The sequence below is a fragment of the Bradysia coprophila genome, unplaced genomic scaffold, assembly GCF_014529535.1.
Source record: "Bradysia coprophila strain Holo2 unplaced genomic scaffold, BU_Bcop_v1 contig_87, whole genome shotgun sequence".
NCBI classification, from domain to species: domain Eukaryota; kingdom Metazoa; phylum Arthropoda; class Insecta; order Diptera; family Sciaridae; genus Bradysia; species Bradysia coprophila.
The window spans coordinates 384305-397416 of record NW_023504014.1 but is presented as its reverse complement, the minus strand read 5'-3'; the positions used below and the strand labels follow the sequence as shown (position 1 = coordinate 397416).

At 33.8% G+C, this 13112-nt stretch overlaps 1 protein-coding gene across 12 annotated transcripts in view; it reads left to right on the top strand.

The window, feature by feature from the left end:
- The window catches only part of LOC119084566 (voltage-dependent L-type calcium channel subunit beta-2), a 146997-nt gene that overhangs the window by 49200 nt on the left and 84685 nt on the right, over window positions 1–13112 (top strand). For 11 of the 12 annotated variants that reach the window (XM_037194584.1, XM_037194592.1, XM_037194595.1 and 8 more), the window contains exon 3: window positions 123–158. The exons of the other annotated variant lie outside the window; for it this stretch is intronic. In XM_037194584.1, the coding sequence (XP_037050479.1) occupies window positions 123–158 (36 nt within the window). The remainder of the gene's footprint in view (window positions 1–122; window positions 159–13112) is intronic. 12 annotated transcript variants of the gene reach the window in all.

Below are 13112 nucleotides of genomic sequence, written 5' to 3'. Positions count from 1 at the left end.
TCTATCTCTCTCTCTCTTTCAAGCTCTAACTGCAATTTCCTCTTTTTCATCTTATTTCATTATTTCGCAGTTTTAACTAAATCGCAACTTCACTAATTGCTATTGCTTTAATTAAATTACAGGAATCATCACCAACTCTTACACTAATTTCATCGAAAGTAAGTACATGATGTGTGTTGAATGTACTAATCATTCCATTCCATTCCATATTCATTTCACAAGTTTCATTTATAAAATCCATAAACTAATCGTTAAAACCTAAAATTAAAAAGAAAATATTGTCACCATGAAGTGTTGTTGTCTTGTGTGTATCAAAGATGTAAAAAAAAAACGACACAAAATTGAATGTTCAAATGCATGTGTGTATATTTCCATCTTATTATAAACCATTGCTCAATGTTTTTATTCTCATTAAATTTAACCAACGAAATCTTTACGTATTTACGAAATTTATTTTTGTATTTTATCGTGACTTTTTAATTGGTCGAAATAGTTGGGCGTTAGGTATTTTGGTGTACCTATCTTTATATGTTTGTTGGTTTTTTTCTGAATACATTTTCATTCGGTTTTTATGTTCATACATATCGTTCATGTGACATTTTACTAGGGACCGGAGCTGTGTTGAACTTTTTTTTTATCATTTTTTAATTTGCGCTTTCTGCTTTTGGACGTAAAAGATTTTTCCAAGTATTTTTTGGCGATAACCAATGATTAATCTATGGCACGTATGGCCTATTATTCAACATCGGTCGATTTATCTTGAACGCATTCATTATTAATGTCAAAATAATATGACAATGAGTGCGTTTGAATCCTTTTTTTAAATCGTTATGTTCTCTGCGGTGACATTAGACCATATCTGGTAGTTTAAATTCATTGGTGATAATTACCTAAGGATGAATTCATCAAAATAGACTCAAAAGCAATGAAAGTACAGAACAGGTATGGCCAATCGAAAAATTCATCTTAAACGCACTCACAATGTGTGTCAAAATAATATGAAAATGAGTGCGTTTCATGGCGGAAATCAAATTTTTATGTCCTCCGGGTGGGTGATAGACCATACCTGTTTTACACTTTCATTGCTCAAAACATCGCATGGAACTGATATTAAATTCTACGCTAGAATCAGTCTTAACAAGCCATAGCATTGTGTTTGTTTCGTCATGGAAATAATAGATTTTGCGAAAGAATATAACGATCACAACTACTTTATTTGGAGTAGGTCAGCAGATAATATTCAAACACAGTAGCATAAAATTGCTGTTGAGTATTTCATTGACCACCAGCAAAAAATCGATGCAAACAGCGTGCTTCTAAAATCAATATTAAATTACCTAGTGTTTCGTATCCGATTAACGGCAGTTCATTCACTTCCCTACAACTTGGGGAAAACAATTACCACACCATAGAAAATCCGCTAAGAGTTATGTAGAATAATCTGAAGAAATTAGCAGAATGCATAAAAGATTCCGATGAGGAACGGTGTTCATTACATTCGCTTATCTTTATGTTGGTATCTTGTACCATAATTAGCAATGTGGTGAAGAGTAATGCATTTTTGGAATTCATTAACTCGGTCTTTCACAACCATTTGTCTAAATCTGATTTAAGAACAAAACAGAATATAAAATCTTATTGAATAAAAAGTGAAAAATAATAGCAATACCGAACAACAACAGATGAAGGTTGTAGCTCCGCAGGAATAAAGAGTTTCTCTTTTTATTCCTGGAACGGCAGGCTACCGCAGATGACGTTGTGTTTATAGCAGTCGTCTATAAATCCAATCACCTGTTGTCTATTGGCTCTTTATAGACTGGCTTAAAGCTCTCCTCGGGACGGCTACAAGATTTTATCAAGACAACTTTCTGGCAATTTCTGATGGATTTTGAAAACCTAATTTTTTCACATTTTTTGATGATTTTTTTTTTTATAGAGACCACGATTAGTCAAAATTCTATGTATAAGGGTGACGTCATTTATTTTCGACCCTAGGTGAAAGTACTTACATTGTAAATTAGGCACTCCTTTCGGAAACACATTTTCCTGATGAAGACTACTGTTGGTAGTCGAAAGCTTGGAAATAAAATAAAATTTAAAAAACTGAACCACGTATCCAGTTAATCAAAAAATGAACACATTTTCCTCAATTTTCCCACATTTTCGTTAAGTTTTTAACATTTAACTCGGTATTATTGTAAAAATTTAAAAAAAGAACAAAAATATGGAAAAATCTAGGAACAAATTTTAAAATCTTTGCTATTAACAAGCGAAAAAGGACTGCTCACAGCGAGGCTCACAGTGGCGCAGCCAGTAAAAAATCGATTTTTTCAAAAAATAAATCTAGGAACATATGTGCAAATTCAACACTTAAAAGACTGGTATGTGAAATGTGGATAAATTGTCAAGTCTACTACTTCTTTTAATTAAAGTTTCGCCCAGCTCTTGCTAGAAAATCTGGTACTCCATTTGTTTTAAAATACATTGTGCAATAAAAGATTGAATTAGTCAGTTATCATAATTTATTTTCTTGATCGCTATCGATAACAATAATGTAATAACTGCCAGGACATTATATTCCTACAGGAGAATGATGTTTAGAAACTAAGAAGAAATGTAATAGAATTTTCCCATATTTTAGTACATTCTGTCATAAAATTACTGCTGTCACAGCGCTTATTTTCATGTGAACCAACTTCACTGCTGTGACATTTCATAGGAATGAATCAATGTGAAGTTGTTTCACAAAAAAAATAGTCCAGTAAGAATGAAGTACTATAAAAAAAAATGTGGCGCCTCTACAGGCCAACCGACTAGGCGAATTATGTGGTGTAAGCTTGTGTACAATCCGGGCCCCATTGCTTGTAAAAAACATTAAATACGAAATTGTGTCTTTTTTTCCACAAAATTAAAAAAGCAATAGGTGTATGTGTACACTTATAGCACATACACAATCCACATGTATCTAAAATAGTTAGTATCTTTTTTATAGAAAATAATCGATATGATGGTCCATAAATTGTGTCGTTTTTTTTTTCTCGCTGGTAAGAAATCGTATCTTTTTTCGAAAAAAAAAATAAAATAATAAAACGAAACTGGTTTCATTTTTAAATAATTTAAATTATTTTTTCGGTTTTAGGTATAAATTTTATCGAGTGAATAATACACTTAAAACTGATTCTTTTTTTGTGTTTAATCATTTTTTTTTCTGTATTTAAATTATAAATTTGTCTAATTAACAATTTTAAATATTTTCTATATTTTATGTAAATTTTCGTATGGAATTGATATCGATGCTGTTGGATCTTATTTTTTTTTTTATAAATTCTAACTATTTCGGAGATATGACGTACGGCCAGTGTTAATACACTTTTGAAGTAAAAAGGCGAAGATGAAAAAAAATCAACATTCAAACGATCAAGACAGGTTAAATCGATTTTGAATATGAAAGTCGTTATTTCTACTCATTTTATCAATCCAATTAAAATGGTATTGTGCTATTCGAACAGAAAAAGAATAGCATTGTCGTATGATGGTAAGCCAATCACCTCATCCAACCTAACGATGAGGATTCTTTTTTGCTGAAAATTTAAAACAAAAAATTGTGATAAATCAATGCTTTTCATAGCAATCCTTTTGTTGTGCAAAATGAGCAATTAAAACGAGTGAAAGTTAACGGTGCTATTTTGATATATAATAGCATACATAATGACTAACTTCCAACTCGGTTTTTAAGTTGTCTTTCGGTGGCACCGATGTATTAAATGATGGAATACGAATTTATTCCCGTAAAATTCCGTAATCATTTTTATTGTCTTAGATTTCTGGCTGGGAACATATTGTCGGCAACATGACTAAAGGACGTCCTACCATTTTTTAAACCACTATATCTTTCGAACCGTTGGTTGGATTGACTTTATACAAAGCTCAAAATCTCGTTGACAGCTTAAAGGAAAAAATTTGTCGAAATCCGACCAATGAGTCCAAAGATATGGCTGTTTAAAAAATGGTAGGGCGCCCTCTATTCGTATCAAAAGCCTTTAATGTGAAACTCTTCATGTCGAAAATATTATTAGCAGTCAATGGCAAGTGTTTTCACTTTACTAAAATCACAAATCAAAGTGTCCTTTTCAATTGAATAAGATCAAGTAGACATCGAAAAGGCCTATAAATACGGCGAATTTATATGAAAAACATTCAGAATAAACACAACTACTGCACGGGCAACATGCCCTAAGTAACGAGTTTCTCTCATAGTAGATGTACTGGCACATGCGTGTTGGGGAGAATATCCCTCCAGTACAAGTAGAACCATCGATGCAGCGGCCGACCGACGAATTAAGAAGAATTAAAATTCTTGACACTTCATTTCTCTTACTTCATTTTCTTCTCTGCTGAAAAACTATTCTCCCTTTAAAATCACTTACATTATCCTCTCTTTGCCTTGTTAGCATATACAAATAAATTGCCGGAGGCAATATAGACAGCCCCGTACGAAGACAAATTTCATAAATTCCTATTTAAACAGCTATATACCGCTATATTTACCTATATTTCACTGTAAATAAACATTTCACAGATAAATATATGCTATTATATAGCTCTATATGCCTGTATATAGCTCAATATAGGTAAATATAGATATATATAGATGTTCATATATGGAATCCCTGAAACCCCTCACACTTAACAAATTATTTCCATGTTAACAGAAACTCTCTAAGCATCATTTTTCCCACTTTATATCACTTTTAATAAAATCCAATATGGCCGCCGGCAGCCATTTTGTTAGGAGACCGGAAATAGTACCGACGCTTTACATTCGTTAATACCTTTCAAACAAAAAAAAATTCATGAAATTCGGTCAAAATTTACTCGATATATTGACAAAATACTCCACGTTCACTGTACGGCCGAGTAGCCAGATAAGAGCTCACTCCAAGAGACCTAGCTCACGCTCCGGAGAACATAATTTCATAAAATTTCCCTGATTGGTACGGTCAATACCTATCTAATAAAGCTAAAACAGACGAAATATGTTCAAATGTGGCCGACCTACAAGCAAAAACTGCTTGCCGCCCTGTGCCTGTTCCACACCAAGGGGTCTAACTCACGACTCGGTCATCCGATTTCCATAAACTTTTTTTTTGTCGATCGGTATTGTAAATACCTTTTATTTGACGTATCACTTACAAGTTTAACGTTTAAATGTCCGGAGATATCTTTGAAAAACCGTAAAGCACTTATTGGGCCACAGCTCGGGAGGGGTCGATCCAAAATCACTCATCTTCGAACTTAGCCTGTCTTTTGACATTACCAAACGGAAAAAAAAAGAATTTTCAAAATCGGATGCGTTTTACTCAAGTTATCGTGCAGACAGACAGACGGACAGACGGACATTTTTTTTCGCGGATTTGGCATCTCTAGACAACCACAATAGGTTTCCCCTTACTCAGGGAGTCCAATTCGACGTGTTACAAACGTATGCGTAAACCTATAAGACCCCAGTACTTCGTACGGGTCTAAAAATGAGATTAAAATTTTAAGGTTCAAGGCAATTGAAGAAATATAATTCCTTCAGAGACTAAAAGTGGATACTTTGCTAAGCTCTGACGGTAGCAATTATACACACTTCAAACAAAAAAAAATCATGAAAAAGTAGTGAGGTTCGAACTAAAAACTCCACGTACAATTACTTTTTTGTAACAAACGATTACGATAGTCAACCCTAATTTACCCTCCGATAAAACTTCTCACAAATATAAGGATGTATATACGAGCCTCGCACTAGTACTCGCACAAGCGCAAGCGCTCGTATGCGAACACGGCTCTTATATACATGCTTATAGTAGTAATGTACTTTTAATTCCAAAAAAGATTCGGTCGCGTACAGTTCGTCCCTGAAATATATAGGGAATGCAACCGGCTTTTTCAGTAAATTTAGCTTACTAAGCTCCAGATCCTTGTTTATACAGCTGGAGTAAAAATGGGGCGTGAGTTTACTACCTCTAGACATCTGACTTTTACCTCAAAAAAAAAACTTTTTAGTTAATTAGCAAAATGTTGAAAGTGTAATGGTTTTTGTAAATTGGAATTTGGAAAATTTCCCAGTAATTTTATCGCCATTTAATACTACCAAAATAGCTCCCGTTTAAACGGTTTTTTTTATTTAACTAAAAAATATATTTTGTGATGGAAGTCAGGGGTCTAGAGGTAGTAAACTCACGCTCTACTTTCACTGAAGTTGCATAAACAAAGATCTGGAGCTTCCTAGACCAAATCTACCGAACAAATTGCATTCCAAACTTGAATATTAAGATCTAGGTCCTTGTTTCTTTATTCCTACTCCCACGCTTATACGACAATGTAAAATTTTGATTTAGGAAAGAGGAAACCACACTCTTGCCCTTCAAGCTCGAGTTGCTTGAGCTACTTCTTTTGTTGAGCATTGGTGAGGTGTATCAAAGCTATTACTTCATTAACTTTTAGCATACAGTATGCTTTATAAGTGAACACCGGCTAGAAGTCATCGCATATTTTGTTTGTCGTTGTCGATAACAGATGATTGTTTCTATTGGTTCTTGATTTTTACGGCATCTCGTTGCTTCCAATTTTTAGATACAATTTTAATATTGAAGTACTTTGCGAATGAGTGGTTCGAAGTTTTACTTTCTAATCAAATGATTTAAGACTCAAGACTCCTGGAAACTAAGTCCAAATATGAATTTAATGACTCGGGGACATATAAAATTAAGGGATCAGTAAAATCGCAGCAAACAGATCAGGACCGGAGCCTAAATATTTCATTTTTCTTTTGAACTCTCAAAAATGCACATTTAATGCTAGAGTTAAAAAGGGTGGCGGGACATTTCCACACCGTCAATATCGTCAGGAACGATATTATCGTTTTTTGGACGATACTATCGTCTAAAAAACGATACTATCGTATAACAAACGATAATATCGTTTTTAGACGATAGTATCGTCCAAAAAAACGATATTATCGCCCAAAAAAATTTGATCCAGGACGATAATATCGTCTAAATTGAAAAATTCTAAAATATTGTCTGGACGATAGTATCGTTTTCTGGACGATATTATCGTTCAAAAAACGATAGTATCGTTTTCTGGACGATATTACCGTTCTAGAAAATCTAATGTATATTTTCGTTTTCTGTACGATAATATCGTCCTGGGGCGATATTATCGTTTTCTTAAATGATAATATCGTCCAGGACGATACTATCGTTTAAAAAAACGATAATATCGCCCAGGACGATATTATCGTTTAGTTTTGGGTGGTAATATTGAATTCCGAATTCTCTTCCAAAATATCGAAAAACAATTGTCAGAGGAAATCACCTAGGTACCAAAAAATAAAAGAAGGACAGTTTACTCACACAAAGTCGGTAACTTCCTCCATTAAAAATCATATTTTTTATTGCAGCTATTTATCAAGTCAACGTCTTTCCACAATGTGGAATATCTTAGCTCAACTCAAGACAATCTTGAGATTAAGTTAAGTTGAGATTTTCTGATTTTCTGATTCCACAATTTACCACAATTTCAAGTTGAGTTGAGATTGAGATCTCAAGATTACCTCAAAATTAGCAGAACCTTCAGGGAAAGACGTTTTGTTCGTTCCTTCCTAGGGAATTCACACTTTTACGAAATGAAACGTAAAGGCGTTTAGTTCGTCCCTAAATAATTCATCTTTTTACGAAATGAATACCAACTTAGATTGTACATAAAAAGCGTTTTAACACGCCGAGCGATCCGGCCCATTGCCCCGGAGCGAAGCGGAGGGCCGCAATGCGAGCCGGGCGCCGGAACGGTGTCGGAACTTAGGAGTTAATTTTTTTTTCTCGCATCGTCTCATAATTAGTCTGTGTAATTTTTCTATATAAAATTTAAATTGACGGAACCAAATGAACCAATTTTTAATATATATTTGCCGGCTATAAAAAGGTGTTTATCTACAAGATTTTGTGTTTCGTCTTCAACAACCATCCAGAACGATAATATCGCCCAGGACGATGTTATCGTCTAGAATTTTTATTTTAAATAAATTAAAAACGATATTATCGTCCTGGACGATATTATCGTCTCAAATTTAAAAAAATAAATAAATTAAAAACGATATTATCGTCCCAAAAATTATCGCCCAGGACGATAATATCGTCCAAAATAACGATAAAATTGTTCAGAAAAAGAAAATAACGATAATATCGTCCAGCGGATATTTTCATACAGGACGATATTATCGTCAAAAAAACGATATTATCGTTTTTTGAACGATAATATCGATTTTTAGACGATAGTATCATCTAAAAAAACGATAGTATCGTCCAAAAAAACAATATTATCGTTTAAAAACGATAATATCGTCCAGAAAACGATAATATCGTCCTGAAAATATTTTAGAATTTATAATTTTAGCCGATATTATGGTGAGGCGACATAACTACACGGTCAATATCGTCAGGAACGATATTATCGTTTTTTAGACGATAGTATCGTCTAAAAAACGATAGTATCGTTTTTTGGACGATAGTATCGTTTTTTAGACGATAGTATCGTCCAAAAAACGATAGTATCGTTTTTTAGACGATACTATCGTCTAAAAAACGATAATATCGTCTAAAAAAATTTCATCCAGGACGATGATATCGTCTAAAATTATAAATTTTAAAATATTTTCAGGACGATATTATCGTTTTCTTGACGATATTATCGTTTAAAAAAACGATAATATCGTTTTTAAACGATAATATCGTTTTTTTGGACGATACTATCGTTTTTTTGGACGATACTATCGTTTTTTTGATGATACTATCGTCTAAAAAACGATATTATCGTACAAAAAACGATAATATCGTTTTTTTGACGATAATATCGTCCTGGATGAAAATATCCGCTGGACGATATTATCGTTATTTTCTTTTTCTGAACAAATTTATCGTTATTTTGGACGATATTATCGTCCTGGTCGATAATTTTTGGGACGATAATATCGTTTTTAATTTATTAATTTTTTTAAATTTGAGACGATAATATCGTCCAGGACGATAATATCGTTTTTAATTTATTTAAAATAAAAATTCTAGACGATAATATCGTCCTGCCCGATATTATCGTTCTGGATGGTTGTTGAAGACGAAACACAAAATCTTGTAGATAAACACCTTTTTATAGACGGCAAATATATATTAAAAATTGGTTCATTTGGTTCCGTAAATTTAAATTTTATAATAGAAAAATTACACAGACTAATTATGAGACGATGCGAGAAAAAAAAATTAACTCCTTAGTTCCGACACCGTTCCGGCGCCCGGCTCGCATTGCGGGCCTCCGCTTCGCTCCGGGGCAATGGGCCGGATCGCTCGGCGTGTTAAAACGCTTTTTATGTACAATCTAAGTTGGTATTCATTTCGTAAAAAGATGAATTATTTAGGGACGAACTAAACGCCTTTTTTAAACACTGATGTGTAGGTGATTTCCTCTGACAATTGTTTTTTGATATTTTGGAAGAGAATTCGGTTCTTGCTGCACCTCTGAGTAAAATTAAGTCCTGGACAATATTACCACCCAAAACTAAACGATAATATCGTCCTGGGCGATATTATCGTTTTTTTAAACGATAGTATCGTGCTGGACGATATTATCATTTAAGAAAACGATAATATCGCCCAGGACGATATTATCGTTTTGGACGATATTATCGTACAGAAAACGAAAATATCCATTAGATTTTCTAGAACGATAATATCGACAAAAAAACGATACTATCGTCCAGACAATATTTTAGAATTTTTCAATTTAGACGATATTATCGTCCTGTATGAAAATTTTTTGGACGATAATATCGTTTTTTTGGACGATACTATCGTCTAATAACGATATTATCGTTTTTTAGACGATAGTATCGTTTTTTAGATGATAATATCGTTCCTGACGATATTGACGGTGTCGAAATGTCCCGCCACCGATATTATCGTCCTGGATGAAAATTTTTTGGACGATAGTATCGTTTTTTTGGACGATAGTATCGTCAGGAACGATAATATCGTTTTTTTGGACGATACTATCGTCCAAAAAAAACGATATTATCGTTCCTGACGATATTGACAGTGTAGTTATGTCGCCTCATCGTTAAAAAGTGCAATTGTACATGGAATGAATACTATTCCATGCGTTTCACCACTTATTGAAAGGTCGTACAAATTCCATAGAATTTTGTGGACGATCCTCAGAACCGATTTTAATTCTCCGAGTCAATATCACATCGATATTGGCCATTAAGTGTAGCTATGCAACAAAGACGTCATAATCTGTTCGATAATGTCATATTGTATACACATTTTATTGCTTTACCAAAATAATATTTTTGCTGCTGTTGTTATTTCAAACAATCGTGTGTATAGATATCGATACACAACCTAACCGAAAATTTATTGTAATGATGTTTCATTTCAACAGTCCGGCCAACAATCATTAATTAAATAATATCCTGCATGCATACGCGAAAATAAAAATTCAAAACAAAAATAACAAAAACATCAAATACTCAAAACTCAGCACTTGGGCATGAAGTCTATGTGTATTGTGCTACACAGCCGAAATACAAAAAAAAAAGAAAGAAAAGAAACAGAATCTGTTTAGACCCACCCACACGTTTATTTCATTTAATAATAATCAGCCGAAACAGCGCACAAAAAAAGGATTATAATTATCATTATTTCGTGCAGACACTCTTATTCGTCTGGAACTTTACTCAGATACAATTACATATAATGCATTAGTGCATGCGAAATGATAAATCTTCATATTCATTAAATTTTTGGTACATTTTTTTGTGGTGTGCGGTTAAAGCATTCTATAGGGGAGATCAGTTCATTAATTATACAATATTTTGACATCATCGCTGCATATAGATGCTTGGCTGATTGGTATGAATGAAAGATGTCTTACCTCAGCGTCAGAGACTGACTCATTACTGCTTTGCTATTAGGTTTCTAATTGCGGTTCGAATGGTTTAATTAATCCGTTTGAACTGTTAGTCTTAGAGGTCTTGCATCATTGCGATTGTATTATGTAGATGGACTGATTTATGTACCTTTATACCACCCTTAGGGAAATCGTCAGGCAATGTGATCAGTTGGAGCTAGTACATTAGGGTGTTCCCGCCCTTTTTGCAAAAGATTAGGGTGTTACCACAAATTATTGTTGTTGGGAATGAAGCTCCAGAGATTTTTTTTAATTAAAAAATGTGACCTTGAAAACTCAAAAACTTTTCGGGCCCATTGGTGAATTTTTGAGCTTGGCTCCTTCACTAAGCACCATGGTGAAGAGTAGACTTGTTACACTCTTAGTTTTGCCAAATTTAAAAAAAAGGGTTCGGTGCCATTTTAAAGGGTAAGGAATGGGCGTCAAAAAAGCTATTTGGTTAGTTTAGTGAAGGAGCCCAGCTCAAATTCACCTCTTCTTCGCTAATCGGACACTGTATGGTAAGGAACATGATCTTAATATTAGTTTAAATCATTTTCGATCATAAACTGAAAATAAATGGAATTATGATGAAATAAATGGTCAAAAGATGATGTCCCTACTGAATTCATCCTTCTGCAAATTTCATAGGGAACGTGTCTGGTTTGAACTAACTGAATTCTACCTTCTACAAACTATGTAAGGAAACAGTTTGGCTTGTTCTTACTGATTTCATCCTTCTACAAAATGAGTAGGGAAGGAGCTTGATTTGATCCAACTGAATTCATCCTTCTACAAACTAACTAAGGGACGAACCTGGTTTGTTTCTTCTGAATTCATCCTTCTACAAACTGTGTAAGCAGGAGTTTCGTTTGGTCCAACTTAATTCATCTTTCTATAAATTGTATGAGAAAGGTGTCTGATTTGATCAACTGAATTCATCCTTCTACAAAACTGTGTAAAGGAGTAGTTTGTTCCGACTGAGTCGAAATGTGCCACATTTAGTCGCTCTCTTGCAATTTCCACAAAATGTGTGAATAGCGAAGAAGAGGCTATTCGCACATTGTGCGAATAGTCTTTTTATAATACTTTGACTAATCACACAATGTGCAAATTAGATTAGATTAGTTTGTATGGGGTGAGACGAATCTCTGCACCTAAGCCTCCGTGCTCCTTTTTCGTCTAATTGGACCTACTGATTAAAGTGGAATCCGAACCACTGTCAAATGTAAGTCTTATTATCCTTACGTCGAGAGATACCTTACCTGAAATCCGGTATGAGTGTGATGTTTATGTGACATCACAGATGGCACTGTAAGTTACAATTGTGTATATGCATGATTGTCATACATGAGAAATCGTAATGATTTCTTATTGTTTTTTTTTACGACTTTATTACGGTCGAAAGAGCCTATTGGCATTGCTATTGCAGTAACTAATCACACTTTGATTAGGAAAAACCGTATGAGCAAGTTTACTCCGGGAATCGAACACGGGACCCATAGGTTATGAATCCAATGCTCTACCGATTGAGCTATCTGGACCCACACAACGTACAAATAGTCTTTTTTTGGTAAAAAGGCTATTCGCACAATGTCATTTTTCGAATGAAATCCTGAAAATCCCAAAAAATTCTTTAAAAATTCCTAAATTTCTTAAGAATTTGATTCAATTTTTAGGAATTTCTAGAATAGCCAACTGTCACCTACTTTCCTAATACCAATGGCCCGATGTCACACTCACTTTTTTGTGTTCTTTCTCATCTTACCTGCACCTCCATCTCCCCTACATTCATTCAGGACACAGTATGCTTTAATGTGCAACTCAAACCATATGAGTAAGCAACTGAAGCCACTCTCATTCACATTGAAAGGCGAACGCAGGGAATGTTTTATTTTCAGAATTTTTTTTTTGTTTAACTATAAAAATCTGTCTTCTTAACCTTGACATTGAAATTCTTGTGCAAATTGTTTTGTGCTGCGTCTTATTTCTCCTCCTCTCTCTGTTTGTTTTTATTTTTTTCGTAATTTCATTTCGCAAAACAAAAATTGAATCGAGTTGCATTTTAAATTGCAATTTTATTTTCTGAATTGTATGAATTGCAGTTTGTTTTTGTATGTCCAATT